The following is a 16,976-nucleotide window of genomic DNA, read 5'->3' as shown; positions in this document are numbered from 1 at the left end:
ACTTTGTATCTCATAATTATGACGCTGAAAGTTGAAATTTCAACTGTGAAAGTCAAAATTATGACTGAAAGTCACAAATTGGACTGTATCTCATAATTACAACTTTGACTTTCAAAGTCAAAATTATGACTGAAAGTTGAAAATTTGACTTTGTATCTCATAATTATGACAAAGTCAAACTTTAGACTTTGTATCTCATAATTATGATGCTGAAAGTCAAAATTTTGACTTTTAATGTCAAATGACTTTAAAAGTTGAAATTTTGATGTTGTATCTCATAATATAATGCAAGATTGAACGTTATATTTCTTTTCCTTGGCGGAAACGGGCTTCCATAAAGTGGAGCACCTTTGAGTGGAAACACATTTCTGCCCTGAGGAGGAACCCAGACCCAGACCAGTGGTCATTCCGTATGTTGAGGGAGTATCAGAGAAACTGAGACGTTTATTTTCTAAACATAACGTCCCAGTGGCTTTTAAACCCCAAAATACATTAAAGACTGGTTCATCCCAAAGATCCAGTCCCCCGGCACAAACAGAGTAATGTTGTGTATGTTGTTCAGTGTCAGGAGGGTGATCAGTCTTACATCGGGGAAACTAAACAGCCACTGGCCAAAAGGATGGCCCAGCACAGAAGATCAACATCATCAGGCCAGGACTCTGCGGTCTACACTCATCTCCAGGTCAGCGGTCACTCTTTCAGGGATGAAGATGTGCACATCCTGGACAGAGAGGAACGATGGTTTGAGAGAAAAGAAACCATCATTAAACAGGGGTGGAGGCCTCCGTGTTCAACTGTCCCCCTCTTACAATGCTGTGATTGCTAGTATCACTCTGTGAATAGTAAACAGCCATCAGTGTGCTAATGATCCATTGTTAGGCTGATGGTCCTTCTTGAGCATGTGATCAGCTGGTTTTGGTTGTCAGCAGCAAAACTGGTTGATCCACTCTGAGAAGGTGCTATTTAAGAGACTGAGCTGAATACAGCACCTCAGGCTGAGGAAGTCTCTCGGATGAAAGACGAAACATTTCTACATTTTGTTTTGTTTTGTTTTGTTTTTTGAATGTCCAGAGGACCAGATTTAACTTTTTTAGATTTTTCTACCTGGATTATTGAGCGTGCTTCAGGATATTTCTGCTCAGAGTTTATTTTTAGAACTTGATTAAATGATGTTTGTTAACAAACATCAGGCAGATTACAGGGACAAAGAGTTGTGACTAATTTTTTTTTTTTAAACAGAAACGATTGAACATTTTTCTCACAAGGATCCAAAGACGGCGACAATTACGTAAAACAAAAGCGGAAGTTTATTTAGAAAGGATCCAGTTTCCTGTTTTCCGTTCGCTTTTATTTTGAAGGAGTGCCGTACACACGTGATTTTAATTAAGCTTCTGCACTTTTCGCTTTAATGACCCAAAACGAAACAAAATTCAGTTTTTGTTGGTAATTGATTTTCTTTTTAATGTAAAACAAACGGCGGGAAATCCAAACATCAAAGAAATGTTTTGTTGTTTAAAAATACTTCCACTTCCGCTGCAGGTAAAAGCGACTTTTAATCTAAATAAATTAACTAATTGTCTCCCAAATTAAATGTTCTTAAAAATAGGATTGCTTACTTGTTGTTTACACTTAGAGCTAACTCGTAAAAAGTGAACATTATCATGATTTAAACTATGGCAGGGAATAAATTTTACATTTAATAATGTGTATATATATCTTATAAATTCCTTATGGGCACGTTTTAATACTTGTAAAGAATTTTAAGGTTTTATTCCCCCTAGAATCACTAAAATAGTCTTGCATAATCATTAAAAAAAATTAAAGTTTCCCCCCTTTTACATTTTAAATATAGTAAAATGTTTGCAGTACTAGAGTATGGTCTCGCTGCATATCATTTCCTAATAGTTTCATGTCGTTTGGAATAAAATCCACTTTTTATTCAATTATTTTGCTCAGATCTGTCTGGGGATGTGCCTTGGGCAGGATGTCACAGAAGAAAGTAAAAGAGCCCAACTGAAGAGCTCTAATATTGAACAAGAACTTCTCGAACAAGCCAAAGCTGAGAGGAGCGTCATCAAAATCCTCATGCTGGGTACGTTTCTGTCAGGGTGGTAGTAGCGGAGACTGATCCCAACTCATACAGCCAAGTGCTCATTGTGTCAAATATTTGACATTAACTGCTGGAGTCAACCCAGTTTCCCTGTTGGAAAAATATACTGTGGATTATACAGAAACATTCAGAATATAACCATTGACGGTTCTTCTAACTGATTAATTTTGAGAGTGAAGTTCAATATGGCTGCCATGGCTAGTTGACATTAGCCAACCCACAAGTGGCTGTAATAAAGTCAGTTTTACAGACTTTATGCTGCAATTTATTGTGGTAGTAGCTGAAAATCATTTACAACATGTAGTCTGAGCATGACGTCTTATAATGAGCATAACGTTCAAGGTTTTTACCGAAACGGCTACCACCATCATTTCTCTAAATAAAATGATCTGGAATGAAACGCAACAGGCGATATGCATCCCATCAAGGAATATTAGCCCTGGAAGAAGTTTAAGTCTGAATTCTTTTGGTGTTTAAATTTGTTTTGTGTTGCAGGAGTTGCAGAGAGTGGAAAGAGCACCGTAATCAAACAGATCAAGATAATACACAGCCATGGCTTTTCCCAACCGGAGCTCATCAGCTTCAAGGTACAGGACAAGAAGGCAACGGTTTATCTTTTAAGATATCAAAGTGGCACAAAACCCTGTTTTCCCAGAACATTAAGTAAAATGAAATGTGCTGTTCAAAGCCTGCAGTGTTGGACAACCTCCTGACATCCATGAAGATTGTTCTGCGTGGAATGGGCCAGCTGCGAATAAATGTCACAAACGAGGACAACAAGGTGAATGAATGAAAAAGATCTGACTTTTTGCAACTCCTATTTATCACACTAGATGTCAGACTTTGAATGACAGAACCAGCACTGGCGTCTGAAGCACTACATGTCGTTTTAATTTGTCTTATTAAGTTGAGTACATGTAATTTATTAAATCATCCAGGATATTTAAGTCTTAAATCAGCCAGGTCTGTGAGCTGAATAGCTTGGATTCATCCCAGATATTAGTAAGAACGCTTCTTGCTCAAATCACACGGCAGATCAACTTTTTCATGTGGAACTGGACCCGTAGTCCTACGTGTGCATTTCTACATTTAGATGGTAAAATCTGCAACTGATGAGCGCGATTTGTTTCAAACAAAATGTGCGCTGTTTTATTATTTTAACTCCAGATGCACGCTTGCTCCATCCTGTCCTGCAGCCAGTGTTTGGGCGAAGACCAGGAGCTGCTTCATTCTGTGGGGCAGGCTCTCTGTGCACTTTGGAGCGACGAGGCCGTGCGCGCCGCTGCAGCCAGAGGCTACGAGTACGAGCTGAACGACTCTGCCCTCTAGTGAGTACACCGATCTGAAGTCATTTGTGATGCAAAACACCCCCCAATTATGACAGAAGGTGGAAATGTCTCGGTAAATTGCTCGGTTGGAAGCGTTGTTGTAAATGCAGAGCAACACTAAACGCAGCGCTGAGAATAACTCTCGGGAAAAAGGTTTGTGTGACATTTGTGAAATGGGAGGCTTAATTAGGACCACAAAAATAAAACTTGTTTGTAGATTTCCAGGTTGGTGGCAGGGTGGAGCAGGATAAACAAATGTGATTAAAGAGACTAAATTGTTGGCGAATGAGAAGCCAAACGGCAGTGCTTGAATGGAGAGGGATGGTTTGATTAGAAATGATGCCTCTGATCAATAAAAATTAACACTGCAGATGCTGGAATTAATGCAGTTAGGCTCTAATGAAAACCAGTGGCCTGTAAAGTGTCATTAAATCTCACCTCAACCCTCTGAAAGTCCCATCACATGCCCTGTGCGCCAACAAAACAACATTATTTGGTGATACAGTTGAAACCAGAAGTTTACATACACTGTTCAAAAAGACACGTATGCATTTTTTCCACATTGTCTGACGTGAAATCAAAATAAACTTTTCCCGTTTTAGGTCAGTTAGGATTATCAAAATGTTTTCTATTTGCACAATGCCAGAACAATGAGTGATAATTTTTTAAGTCAATATTTATTACTTTCTTCAAAGTCAAAAGTTTAAATACACTAAGATTACTGTGCCTTTAAACAATTTGGGACAATTGATGTCGTGTCTTTGGAAGCTTCTGATAAGTTTATTGATAACATCTAAGTTAATTACAGCCACCTGTGGATGTAATTTAAGGAATACCTAAAACACACTGCTTCCTTGTGTGACATCATAGGAAAGTTGAAAGATATCGGCCAGAATATCAGGAAGAGAACTGGACTTGCACAAGTCTGATTCATCCTTGGGTGCAACTTCCAGATGTCTGAAGGTGCCTCGTTCATCTGTACAAACAATTATACGCAAGTACAAACAAGATGGGAATGTCCACCCATCATACCGCCCAGGAAGGAGACTGGTTCTGTGTCCCAGAGATGAACACGCTTCGGTCCGAAATGTGCAAATCAGCCCAAGAGCAAAAGCAAAAGACCTGGTGAAGATGCTGGTTGAAGCTGGTAAGAGTGTGTCATTAGTGCTGACAGGCCACGCTGCCAGGAAGAAGCCATTACTTCAAAATAAACATAAAAAAAAGCCAGATTAATGTTTGCAAGTGCACACAAAGACAAACGCCTTAATTTTTGGAGACATGTCCTGTGGTCTGACAAAACTAAAATTGAACCGTTTGGCCATAATGACCATCGTTACGTTTGGAGGAAAAAGCCTCGGAACACCATCCTGACTGTGAAACACAGGGGTGGCAGCATTATGTTGTGGGGTTGTTTTACTGCAGGAGGGACTGATGCACTTCACAAAGTTCCTGGCAAAAGCCAATGCAGACATGTTCCTGTTTTTAGTTTTCTAAATCGCCTTAAAATCTAGCTGGTTTTTTTTTTTGTTGTTTGTTTGTTTTTGCTACTATTCCTCTTCATTGTCCTTTTGGTTGCTATTTTGTTTTGCTTTGTAAATAAATAAAAAAATCAACTTAAATTTGTATGCCCATTTTATGACTGTCCATTGTTGTCATCACTCTTTGTTAAGAAATCAGGTCTCTCTTGTAAATGAGGTCCCGAGGCTCAATGGGATTAACCTCCGATCTGAAAGATAGAGAACCAACCAGTGGTGTGATCTGAGAAACCAGTTTCTGAGAGCTTATGACACAAGATGTCATGGTCCACAGTATCGAAAGCTTTAGACAGGTCTAGGAAAAGTGCAAGCTTGAAAGCTTGATAATGTTGAATAAAGAATGATGTCTGTCCAAAGTTAAAACTTATTGTAATAATCAAGATATTTTTATGTACCTATAATAATTAATCTTTGTTGTAACACTCTGTGATCAAAGGAGGAGGGTTAAATTATTTATTGAGTGGTTCTTATGAGCTTAAGAAACATTAAGTGAATTAATGTGTTTTAATCTCTATAATAATTACTATTATAATCAAAGGGTGTGATTAAGAAAGTATGTTGTGATCAGAAATGTTTTGTCATCCGAAATTACAATTACTCTTTACAATCAAATGTTTGTGAACAGTTGTAAACTGTAAATGTTTCAGTAAAAGAGGAAGGTTGGATGTCGGTTGAAATAAAATAATCTTTTTTTTTTTTTAAACTGACTGAAAACGTGTTTTCAAATCAGGTGGGATGTTTGTATTGTCCCTCCCCTCAGTGTGCAGTAACGTGCACTTGTTTAAAATATTAACGCTCATTGCGTTATGTGGAAAAATGTACTTGCAAACTGGTTATTTAGTTTAATGAATTTCTTTAATGGTCTTAAAATTGACTTTTTTGGCCCAATTATACATTTTATTTTTTTATTTCCAATGACTAAGAGATTGTGAAACTCTATTGTTCGTTTTTCATATTTAATATTTTTATGTTTCTATTACCTGCTGGAATACCTGTTGGATTCGGTAGAAACGTCATGAATAAAATCCACCGTGTCTTGAGCTGCATGCTGTTTCTAATGAAAAACAGATTTCTTTCCTTAGATGAATGTGGACTCGATGGGTAAAATTGAACCTGTTATCTTAGAGGCAACAAGGAGGCGATCAGTCAAGATAAAATCTACTCCAGGTGGCCAGACGGAGAAAGATGGAGGTGTGACAGCTTCATTATTGGAACTCTATAAAGTTGGGAGCTGGAGGATTATATGAGACTCGTCTGACTCTCTTTCAGTCGTCTCACCTTGCAGGACCCAGCATTGATTTTTCTCCCTCCTGAAATGTTGGATTAGACTGTGTCGTGACACACTTGGCTTCCCCAGGCGGCTAAATGTGTAAAATGACTTGTCTGGCAGCAACGCAGGCTTGAACTGAACATTTACTGTTGCTAAAAGGGAGTTTGACGCATCAACAGGAAGTTGCCTCATCACTTGATGTAAAGTTTGAAACCATTTAAGCGAACTGGTTATTAATCTTTATTCACTTGCCAACGTGTAACATTTCTAATAGCAGATGCTTACAAGTATGTTTTGCCCCCTTTTGTTTCAGACATTGTGAGAAATGAATCAATTTGGAGCACATTTTTTAAAATGATTATGTACGTATTTAAGTTTGGGGTTCAACCAGTCAAAACAAAATAACAAATTACACAACTGGTTTCATAAAGTTAGTATTGAAGTCTCACTCTAGCTTTAGGCCTGGTTAATGTTTGATTATTTTAATTTAGATTTTATGATTTATATAAACGTATTTTCTGTCACTATTCTGCCTTCAGGTTGTTTTTAAAGTTAGAAATTGTTTATTAAAAAGAAGCAAAGCAAATCTTAAAACCAGACACGAGTTGTTTTAACTGAATGCAAAATGTTACTTCTAACCTACAAAGTGCTCAACAGCCTAGCTCCATCTTATATTGCAGATCTTTTTGTTCCATATTTTCCTGACAGAGTACTTTGCTCTCAGACTGTAGGCTTATTTGTGGTTCCTAGAGTTTCCAAAAGCAGAATGGGAGGAATATCTTTCAGTTATCAGGCTCCTCTCTTGTGGAACCAACTTCCAGTTCCTGTCTGTAAGACTGACACATTGTACAGTTTTAAGACTTGGCTTAAGACTTTACGATTTTATAAATCCTATAGTTAGGGTTGGCTTGTTATGCTGCTATAGGCTTAGACTACTAGAGGACAAACTGACCTAATTTCCTTAAACTAATGATTATAATTGAATAGTTTTAATTTGATATTATTTCTATCTTAACATGTGATTTTCGACCTGCCATTGTGTATCTGTTCCTCCTTACTGATCCTCACAGATGGCCACTTGTCCCGAGTCTGTTTCTGCTAAAAGTTTCTTCTTCATGAGGGAGTTTTTCCTTTCCACTGTCGCCTTCATGCTTGCTCAAGATGAGAGTTCTGTGATGGAGTTAAACTCAAAGCAGTCTGCTCCTCAGATAAATAATGTTATTAACTTTTTATAATATGAATGTTTCTGTTCAGTGCCCTGAAATGACTTCTGTTTTGACTTGGCGCTATATAAATAAACTGAACTCAGTTGAATTTGACTGAAATATGTTTTTTCTCTGCAGTTTCTTTGAGAACATGGATCGAATCATCACTCCAAAATATGTTCCCACTGCGACGGATGTCCTGAGAGTCAGAGTGAGGACGTGTGGAATCATTGAGACGCAGTTTCAAGTTAACAAAACCGTCTTCCGGTAAGACTTGTCTGACACATTACATGTCTAATATCAACATCATTTTTAAGTGATGACTTTTATTAGTTCACACTCAGCCACTCAGGAGGATAATTTTACAGCTACAAGTACATTTTTACGTTTTTGTATTTAAATAATGATTAACTTTTTATTCATTTGAGACCGATTTGATCCTCTACTTTGACATTATGTCATGAAGACAGTACAGTCTGTCTTCCAAGATAAAGATTTTAAAAATAGGTGCAACAAAAAATCACAACTGAATAAAAACCAATGATAAAGACCTCACCAGTAATACCAGTGTGATAAACTGATTTGTACATATAGTTTGGTTATGTGAGTTTTGCTCCAAATCTTGAAAGTTCTTGAAGTGTAATAAATATATATTTTAAATGCATTCAAAAACTTCATTTAGTCTATCTTGGGATCTTCCATGGAAACCTCTGTAACACTCTGTCAATATGAATAGAAGCTTCAGAGGTTTGTCATCTTGAAGCACAGCTAAGCTGATTTACATCAACTAAACTAACTCAAATGGTACAGTCTGAAATTAAATCAGTTATCATTATTAAAGGAAAAACCCTCGACACTCAATTCAGGCTGACGTCTCAGAACTTAGGAGTCACTCTCTTCATCAACTTCTTGAAGGGTTTTCAATAGTGAGCTGGGAGACGACTTCCAAGAGGTGAATCAGACCTGAAAGATTGATGTTATCTATTTTTGTGGTTATCCAGGAATATTTTTACAAATCTGGAGACAGCACAGCAGTGACTCATTCAAACTCTGCCTTCCTTTGGCCCCTCTGGGCTGATTTGAGGAATGAGTTTTCTGGTGCTCTTTGACTCCTTCCCTGTTCACTGCCGACATCGTTTTAAACAATCCATACATGTACGTCATACGTGCTGACTGTGAAGCAGCTTCTTGAAGGATCAAAACACTATTTGCTTTCTGGAAAACAATCACAGTTTGTTTTCTTTATAGAACACAAAATTGTATCAGATCCATCAGACAGGATCAGACTTCTAAATAAGTTCACCAGAAGATAGATTTTCTTTTCTCCACGACATAGAACTGCTGCCGCCGGTTTGTTAAAACTGCCTTCTGACCCAGAGGATAAATGCCTTGTTGCCAATGACCTACAAGAACGTCAATCCTGCACCTGTAAACTCTTTATCCCAAATTGAAACTCATTACCTGTGTCACAAAGACCCTCATCTCCACCTGGTGCTACAGTGAGGAAAAGAAGTATTTGAACACTCTGCGACTTTGCAAGTTCTCCCAATTAGAAATCATGGAGGGGTCTGAAATTTTGATCTTAGGTGCATGTCCACTGTGTGAGACATGATCTAAAAAAAATAAAAAATCCGAAAATCACAATGTATGATTTTTAAAATAATTTGTGTGTTACTGCTGCAAATAAGTATTTGAACACCTGCCAATCAGCAATTCTAAGACCTGTTAGTTCGCCTCTATAATGTCCACCTCCACTCCACTTATTATTCTAAATTAGAAGCACCTGTTTGAGGTCGTCAGCTGCATAAAGACACCTGTCCACCCCACACAATCAGTAAGATGCCAACTACTAACATGGCACTAATACTAATAGGTGATTAAAAGGCTTCTGCGGAACTTGAAGTAATTAAATCCCAGAATCAGGTGTTTTGGAGCAGAGAAACAACTAAAACATGCAGGATGGTGTTCCTCAATACTAGTGTCATACCTGCAAACTCACAAGGGATGAAAAAGGTGACAAACCTAGTGCTTGTAGTGGTGGTGTGGGCACAGACCCCCCCCCCCCCTTTGAATCCTTGCAGTCGCATGGCGTGTCTCAAATCTCTTCAGTGAATCGGGAGTTTTGGTTTTTCCTTGTCAACAGATTGTATGATGTCGGAGGCCAGCGGAGTGAGAGGAGGAAGTGGCTAAGTTGCTTTGATGGTATTCACGCTGTGTTGTTTGTTGTGGCCCTCAGCAGCTACGATATGTTGGAGGATCACGCAGTGGTATGTTGTTTCTAATCCATATGATGCTAAACTATGTTGTTATTAAGTTAATCTGTATTCCTCTGCTTTCTCTAACCGTATTCATGTTGCTTTATTAGAATCGACTGCAGGAAAGTCTTGAACTTTTTTCTTCCCTCTGCACCAACATGATCTTCCAACGAGCCTCTGTGGTATGTTTACTGCACCTTCTCATCCCTAAGGTTTCTTAATGATTCCATGCTTTTATTAGCTTTTATTTTAGCTTTTTTTTTTTTTTTGGAACATTTTACAGATTTTGTTCATGAACAAAGTTGATCTTTTCCGTGAGAAGATTCTACATTCTGGGAGGCACTTGAGATTTTACCTTCCCTGCTATAAAGGTACGCCACTTTGTAAAGGTTTTATTTTAAGAGGTAGACCACTTTGAACCCTTTTGTCTTTGGCCTGAATGTAAGAATGAGATAACAAGGAAAGTTTTCATAAATAAAATTAATAAAACTGTAAATATTTGAGAATTTAACAGCACATTTTCAACAGACAGTATATAAACTATATTTAGAGGAGATTTCAATGGGCTAAGTTCAAATACTTTCCATATGGTGGGCCAGCAGTGGAGGATCTAAATAATCCTTTTACTGTTTGATCTGTTTGCTCAGTTTTGATAAAACCAGTGGTTCCCAACCCTAGTCCTTGAGGAACACCATCCTGCATGTTTTAGGTGTTTCCCTGTTTTGATACTCCTGATTTGAATGAATAGGTGATTAAAAGGCTTCTGCGGAACTTGAAGTAATTAAATCCCAGAATCAGGTGTGTTGGAGCAGAGAAACAACTAAAACATGCAGGATGGTGTTCCTCAAGGACCAGTGTTGGGACGCACCGAGTTAAACATTGTTTTAATGGATGTACTGTTTTCCCTGCTGGTTTTAACAGAACATTTTTTGTATAGAAATGATCATACTTTATAGTCCTTTTATTCATATTATTCAGACTGGATCCTGCTTGTTCATAATCAGGACTTACTGACAGGAGCTGATGTTTTGTTCATTTGTGGACTGAGACAGCTGTTTTGTTGATATTTACTAAAGGAAGCCTTTGAGTTTCAAACATGTCTTCCTGTTAGGAGCAGACGGCGATGTGGACGCCTCAGCCCACCACATTACTGCCATGTTCTTGGTGTGTAACAGCAGTCTGAGCAGGCCCATGTACCACCACTTCACCACCGCCACAGACGCTGCTAGCATTCAGCTCGTCTTCCACATGGTGGTCCAGCAGATCATTGAGGAGAACCTAGCAGCTGTCCAGCTGCTGTAGGTCTCCACTCTCCACAGGACTCCTTTGATTGGGATCACTTGTTGATCACGTTGGTTTTATGTTTGTCTGAATTAATTTGTTATTTAACTAAGGCTGTTGTTTTTAATCTGTTTTTAATAAAATGTTTGCCAATATCTCATTGAAAGTTGTTTTAATTTAAGAGAACTTTTGTTTGTTTGTTTTTTTCAAACAAAATATTTTCTGCGATTGAATGTTTGAGTGAAGGATGACAATCAGGACTTCTGAGAAGTTGCCGTTTTCATTTAGTGTTGAAGTTATTCTATAAATGTTTGATAACCTCGTTACGATCAATAATCTTACTTGATGAAGAACAGGCCTTGTGGGGAAAATATGATCTTAAAGCAGTGAGGATATTGTCAGGTCATGACACATTGTTCCTGATGACCCGATTCCAAAGCATCCTAGTTCTTGTTCTGTAACATTTGCTGAAGGTTGACTTTGTTCTTTACCTTCCTGCTTGAATTATTAAATATGAAGAAAAAAATTGTACAACCATCTGAGCAAGGTGCTTTATCTTTAGGTGTTGGGGGCTTTCTGCCAAAGCAGAAGTTCATTTCAACTGAAAATGTTCTATACGCTAACCCTGCAGTAATTCTTTTTTTTAGTTTTGGTAAATCATTCTGTTCATGTGGACACTGTATATTTGATGCACACTTGGTATCTTCACCTGAACTGCTCCCTGAACTTTTTAATCTGCCTCGCTTAATGTTTTGATCTGGTTTTCTTTAAAGAAAAACTATGGGCAAATCTGGGATATCTCATGTCCTTGAGCATAACAAAATTGTCAAGATAATTTAATTGACTAAAACAAACGCAAATTACCATATTTTCTGCCCTATAAGTCACACTTTTTTGCATAATTTACTTGCCCTGCAACTTGTAGGCTGAAGCGACATATTTATGGATTTTCCCCTCATATTTATAAACCAATTTTTGGCTGAGATATGACAGTTTGCATTCATTCTGACTGGGAAAAAAAATGAGCATTACCACTTTCAGCCACTTGAAGGCAGCAGTGTATGGCATGCCAATATGTCATGTAATAGGTAAACGTGGCTATAATGACAAATTCAAAAAAGTTCAAGACAAAAACAACTGGACTTTATTATTATTATTTTTCTTTCTTGAACAGTTTTGAAATTTCCATGTCCTGGATGACTGAGAATTTTCACCAGCTATTAATGATACAATCGGCTTCCCTCCACGGATGGTCAAACCAGCTGCACCGCCCCGGCAAAATGCAGCTAATTTGACAATTAAAGTGCATTTATTAAGCAAATGTTAGACCGAGACACATCTTTGCTATAATTTATAGCAAACAAATAATTGTTTAGGTGCTTTTCTTATTACATTTTGGAGAAACGAGCCACGTTCCTCCTTTCTCTCTCCCCCTGCGCGCTCCCGGGAGCACCTCAGCAGCGAAACTATTCTTGAAATGCAGCTGATTTGGTCTTCAAAGTGCATTTATTAAGAAAATGTTAAACTAGCATACATTTACTATAATTTTGAGCAAACAAATAATTGATTTTAAGTGTTAACCTTGTTAAATTCTTGTTCAGGTCCTCCCGTGCACACTCCCACGGCCGTCATTTGGCGGCCAATAGATTTTTGGTACAACACCGGCCCACATTTTCGGGTTATCAGTGGTGACGCATAATAGATGCAACGTATTTATGGATTTTTCCACTTTATTGGACAATTATGAACTGATGCGACTTATAGGGTGGAGCGACGTGTACGGCGGAATATTTGGTACTTTTCCCTGCATGATTTCAGGGTGATGCTGTTGGTCTTTGTTTGTTTTTAATCCTACCTTCATCCTTCACTGGCACAAATCATGTCACACAGTTATGTTCTTTTCCTTAAAGCATTTTAAATAATAAATGCAGTTTATTAATCAACACTTAAACCAAATATGTACAAATGCATCACTGTTACGGTTTTGATGAAGTTTATGATAGAACATGACAAATCAACTTATTTGACCAAGCACGCTGCCTTCGTCAAGTTAGATGTATTTATTGTTTAAAAATGTCCATGAACAGAGTGAGCTCCATCATCATCCTGCTCAGTCCGCTTCACAGTCTGAGGAGTCCAGGGAGAGGAAGATGTCTGCTCTGCACCTCAGTGATCCCTTGACTTCCTGGAAGAGTTCACAGCTCTGCAGGTTTGGTGTGATGTCTTTGATACAAAGAGGCTAAATGGAGAAACAAAAGAGGAAGCAAAAGCTGAACTGTCAAACATAAAGTAGGGAATTTCTTAACGTATTAAAATAATCTTGGACATAATCATACAATGTAAAGTATTTAAATTCAGCTGCATATATTGTGTATTATAAAGAAAAATGAAAATGTTCATTGCATGCTTTTTATAGTGCTTTTAAAGCAATAAACTGCACAGGTTAAAAAAAAAAAAAAAAAGCGTGACAGTCTTAAAATGGCATCTCCTTTGAGACGAAATTCATTTTAATTAAAATGAAAACTAAACAGGAACTACTCAAGATGCTTAAAATCCTACCATGAACTAAAAACAGTTAAATCCTGATGATATGACGCAGTCTTGGATTTGCGCTCGTGCGCTCTCGTGCAGACAAACGCGTAAAGATGAGACGAAGTGGATTTTTCACAAACGGAGACCACTGACCATTCTTTTGAGGACGGAGCTGTGTGAGAGCAGCTCAGACACGACTCTGTCCCCCGCAGACTCCCCGCTGTCCGCCGGCTCTCCTCTCCTCACGTGCGGAGACCTCCGGATCCCCGACAGCAAGCCGGACGCTCTGCCCACGGAGTAGTAGCTGGGACCGGCCGCCTGCTTGTACCAGGCCTCGGTGGGACTGAAGGCGACCAGCACGAGGATCACCGAGACTGGGATCAGGAGTTTAGAGGGAGCCTCCATCATGTCGAGCTCCAAATGCTTTTAGTCCGAAGCTGCTGGATTTCCAAGTGGACTCAAGTCGGTGCTCCTCTGCGCCCTCTGCCAGGTGTTTTATAGACCATCATCATCATCATCATCAGAGGGGGGGCTGGTTGGAGAGCACCCGGAGTGAATGATCAGTCACTCAGAAAAGAAATCATCTCCTGTTTGTGCCCCAGGCTTGTTTGATTGAAGGCTTTGTTTATGTTGGATTATGATGCGGGTCGCACTAATTGCTGGAGCAGTCAAAGTATTTTTCATCCACTTGCTGTGGGTTCTTTAGATGATTGAACTTGAACAAACACTCAAGGACTGACAGTTGGAGAGAATTTGGGAGCAAATATTCTGATCGCTTTCAAAATGAGACATTGAACTAAAAGTGTCTGTTATTTATTTATTTTTTTTAATTCATCTGACAGTTTGAGAGGAAGCTGAGTACTTTTCAAAGTTGCTGATCCACGATAAGACATATAATATCTATTTAAGAGAAAACTGGACCAAATTTTCTCTAAAAGTGAACGTTTACGTCTAAATTTAAATTATGTTTAGCTGTCTGTTAAACCTACAGACTTGTGTTTACCTTAAAACTATTTAGTTAAAACTTAGACATCTAATAAACTTTCACTTTTAGATAAAAATACAGAGCATATCGAATTTGAACAATTTAGACAGCCTTTATTTTCCATGCTCAAAGGTTCTCTGGATAATCATAATCATGGGTTCTCATGGTTCAGACTGTGCAGACAGACTCGGGATCTGAAAGAGTTGCAGCAAACATTTGATCTCTGCTGCAAACACAGATCCCAGAACAGCTGCCGCCTTCACAGATGAACGTGTTTCTAACAACGCTCTGGCCTCTAGTGACAAAACCACTGATAAACATAATGGGTCATGAACATCTGGAATATTTGACCTCAACAATAACATTATTGAACAAGGCAACATGGCAATACATGCAGTTTAGAACTGATTTAGGAGTTATTAAGAAGAGAAATAAAAGAATATCTTGGAATTTTTAACTTTCGTCTTAACAAAAGAGAAGAGATGGATGAAACAGCAAATCCTCATTAAGTCTCTGCAGAGCCTAAAGCAAGTGCTATTTGTTTATTTGTTTGTTTATTTGTCCAACCTCACTGTGCCATCCTAACATTACCATGTATAGTCTTGGGCCTGATTTGCTCCCTTATGTTTTTTTTTTAATATATATGGGATTATATAGAAAGTCTCCTAATAATTAAATGAGACTAGTCTATCCAAGCTATTTTTAAACCGAAGTTAACCGTTTTTAATTGTATAACAAACCCTGAAACGGACAGGGTTTCATTCTCAGCTATTTTTTTTTTAATTCCATTCCTTTACATAACAATATAAAAGCAAAAGGAAAAAAATCAAATTCATATGATCACTTGCATCGTCAGCAGTTGTTTCCTCACACTGTCAAAGTTTTTCTGCAGAGCGTGCGTTGACCACATCGAAGCAGCGTCAGTCTGCTCTGCGTGTGCATGAGATTTACGTTGCTGCACTAATTTTGCACCTCGTGTGGGAAAAGCTGAGGCAGACGATGGGTGACCTGCTTTCAGAGGCAGAGAAGCTGAGCTTTGAGGTGACCTAAGAACAGGACGCTGTGCAGCAGACACAATACTCCCATCGCTTCAATATGTTTGTTGGATGCAGAAAACTGACGTGGATGTTCCTGCTTTTGTTTTTGGGAGGTAAATGCATTATCTTGTATATTAATAATTAATCAGAATCACAAGATTTTACAAAACTTGAATCTTCTCTTGCAGGAGTTCTTGGCAACATGTGCCAAGAGAAGTTTAAGCAACGGCGCATCTGTGCTGCGAGAGGCTCTTCTGTTCTCATTCTGTGCTCATTTATTAATTCTGACAGACAAAACTTAAACAGATTCTTGTGGAGTCACAAGAGGCCCAATAAAAAGGCTTGTTTTGTTGTAGGCAGCAGTTTTAGAAAAGTCTTTGAGCAGATTGAATACGTTGGAGATCGAGATCAAAACTGTTCAGTGAACATAGAGCAGGTGGAGCATAAACATGCTGGAAAATACTTTGTCAGAGTCAAAAACAGAAATTTTGCATGTCACATTGAAAGCATAACATTGACAGTTGTTGGTAAGTTCTAATATTTAAAACACTTGTTAAAAAGTTTTGAGTAATATCAGTAAGTGAAATAAAACACTGTTTTACTCCATTAGATCTGAGAGTTTTGCTCTTCCAGTCTAATGAAGATGGATCCATAAAGGAAGGGGACTCAGTGAATCTGAGCTGCACCAACAGCTGCGATGGCAACGAACCTTCAACCGTCTTCAGCTGGTTTAAGAACGGAGAGCCCATAAATGAAGGAAAAACCCTCGATTTAAGAAACGTATCACCTGCAAATTCTGGAAACTACACCTGCTCCCTAAAAACACAAAGTGGAGTGACTTCAAGTGTCCGACGTGTTAATGTTGAATGTGAGTATTAGACACCGAGTAAAGATTTAAACCACTGAATGTTAAGAAATTAATTCAAACTAGAAAAATTGCATTTCCCTGTGAAAATGCAGTGTGAATGTTTATTGCTGAAGAACTTGCTGAAAAACAGCTGAAATTACCTAAAAACATGTAGCTGAAATGGAAGAACAAGCATAAATCAACAGAAGGAAGCACAAAGAACACATATTTGCTGAATTGGGTTTAAATAAGCTAAAATTACCACAAAATTAGGAAATTAGCTACAAACAAAGGCTGAAATAAGCAACAAGAAAAAGGCTGAAAAGTAGCTGAAAAGGCAAAAAGAAGCTTAAACTAAAGAAAGTGGAAAAAACTGAAATGGGCAAAAAAAAAAAGTGGAATTAGCTTAAAAAGGTAAAATTAGCATCAAAAGAGCTAAATGGTAGCTGAAAGAGCAGAAAAACCTGACACTGGCAGAAAAAAAGCTGAAAGGAGCATAAGTTGAAATTAGAATAAACAAGTTAATTAGGCTGAATATAGCAGAAATGAACATGGAAAACTAGAATTTATTTGAAAACAGCTGAAATTTGC

The 16,976-nt window shown here is 38.1% G+C and overlaps 3 protein-coding genes across 3 annotated transcripts in view; 1 reads left to right on the top strand and 2 right to left on the bottom strand.

Annotated features, from left to right (window-relative positions):
- The window catches only part of cant1a (calcium activated nucleotidase 1a), an 865,245-nt gene that overhangs the window by 139,661 nt on the left and 708,608 nt on the right, over positions 1–16,976 (bottom strand). The window lies entirely within an intron of this gene.
- On the top strand, positions 1,346–11,094 carry LOC119421660 (guanine nucleotide-binding protein G(o) subunit alpha). Its single transcript, XM_037689007.1, has 10 exons — positions 1,346–1,539; positions 1,957–2,092; positions 2,606–2,697; positions 2,799–2,891; positions 3,278–3,438; positions 7,587–7,715; positions 9,592–9,715; positions 9,814–9,885; positions 9,987–10,074; positions 10,815–11,094. The coding sequence occupies exons 1-10, from the start codon at positions 1,501–1,503 to the stop codon at positions 11,003–11,005; spliced, it is 1,125 nt and encodes a 374-aa protein (XP_037544935.1). The 5' UTR covers positions 1,346–1,500; the 3' UTR covers positions 11,006–11,094.
- On the bottom strand, positions 13,011–13,924 carry LOC119421671 (neuropeptide B-like). Its single transcript, XM_037689018.1, has 2 exons — positions 13,670–13,924; positions 13,011–13,223 (listed from the first exon to the last, which is right to left on the bottom strand). The coding sequence occupies exons 1-2, from the start codon at positions 13,922–13,924 to the stop codon at positions 13,095–13,097; spliced, it is 384 nt and encodes a 127-aa protein (XP_037544946.1). The 3' UTR covers positions 13,011–13,094.

Source organism: Nematolebias whitei, chromosome 15 (genome assembly GCF_014905685.2).
Source record: "Nematolebias whitei isolate Nwh7 chromosome 15, NemWhi1, whole genome shotgun sequence".
Taxonomy (NCBI): Eukaryota; Metazoa; Chordata; class Actinopteri; order Cyprinodontiformes; family Rivulidae; genus Nematolebias; species Nematolebias whitei.
The sequence above is the reverse complement of the archived record's forward strand: the minus strand, read 5'-3'. Positions and strand labels throughout refer to the sequence as shown.

Excerpts from the sequence above, each read along its gene's own strand:
- LOC119421660 (XM_037689007.1), top strand. The coding sequence starts at position 1,501 with ATGTTTTGTTGTTTAAAAATACTTCCACTTCCGCTGCAG. Across the intron at positions 3,439-7,586 it reads CTGAACGACTCTGCCCTCTA|TTTCTTTGAGAACATGGATC; the intron begins GTGAGTACACCG and ends TTTTCTCTGCAG. Across the intron at positions 10,075-10,814 it reads TTACCTTCCCTGCTATAAAG|GAGCAGACGGCGATGTGGAC; the intron begins GTACGCCACTTT and ends TCTTCCTGTTAG.
- LOC119421671 (XM_037689018.1), bottom strand. The coding sequence starts at position 13,924 with ATGATGGAGGCTCCCTCTAAACTCCTGATCCCAGTCTCGGTGATCCTC. Across the intron at positions 13,224-13,669 it reads GCTCCGTCCTCAAAAGAATG|CCTCTTTGTATCAAAGACAT; the intron begins GTCAGTGGTCTC and ends TTCTCCATTTAG.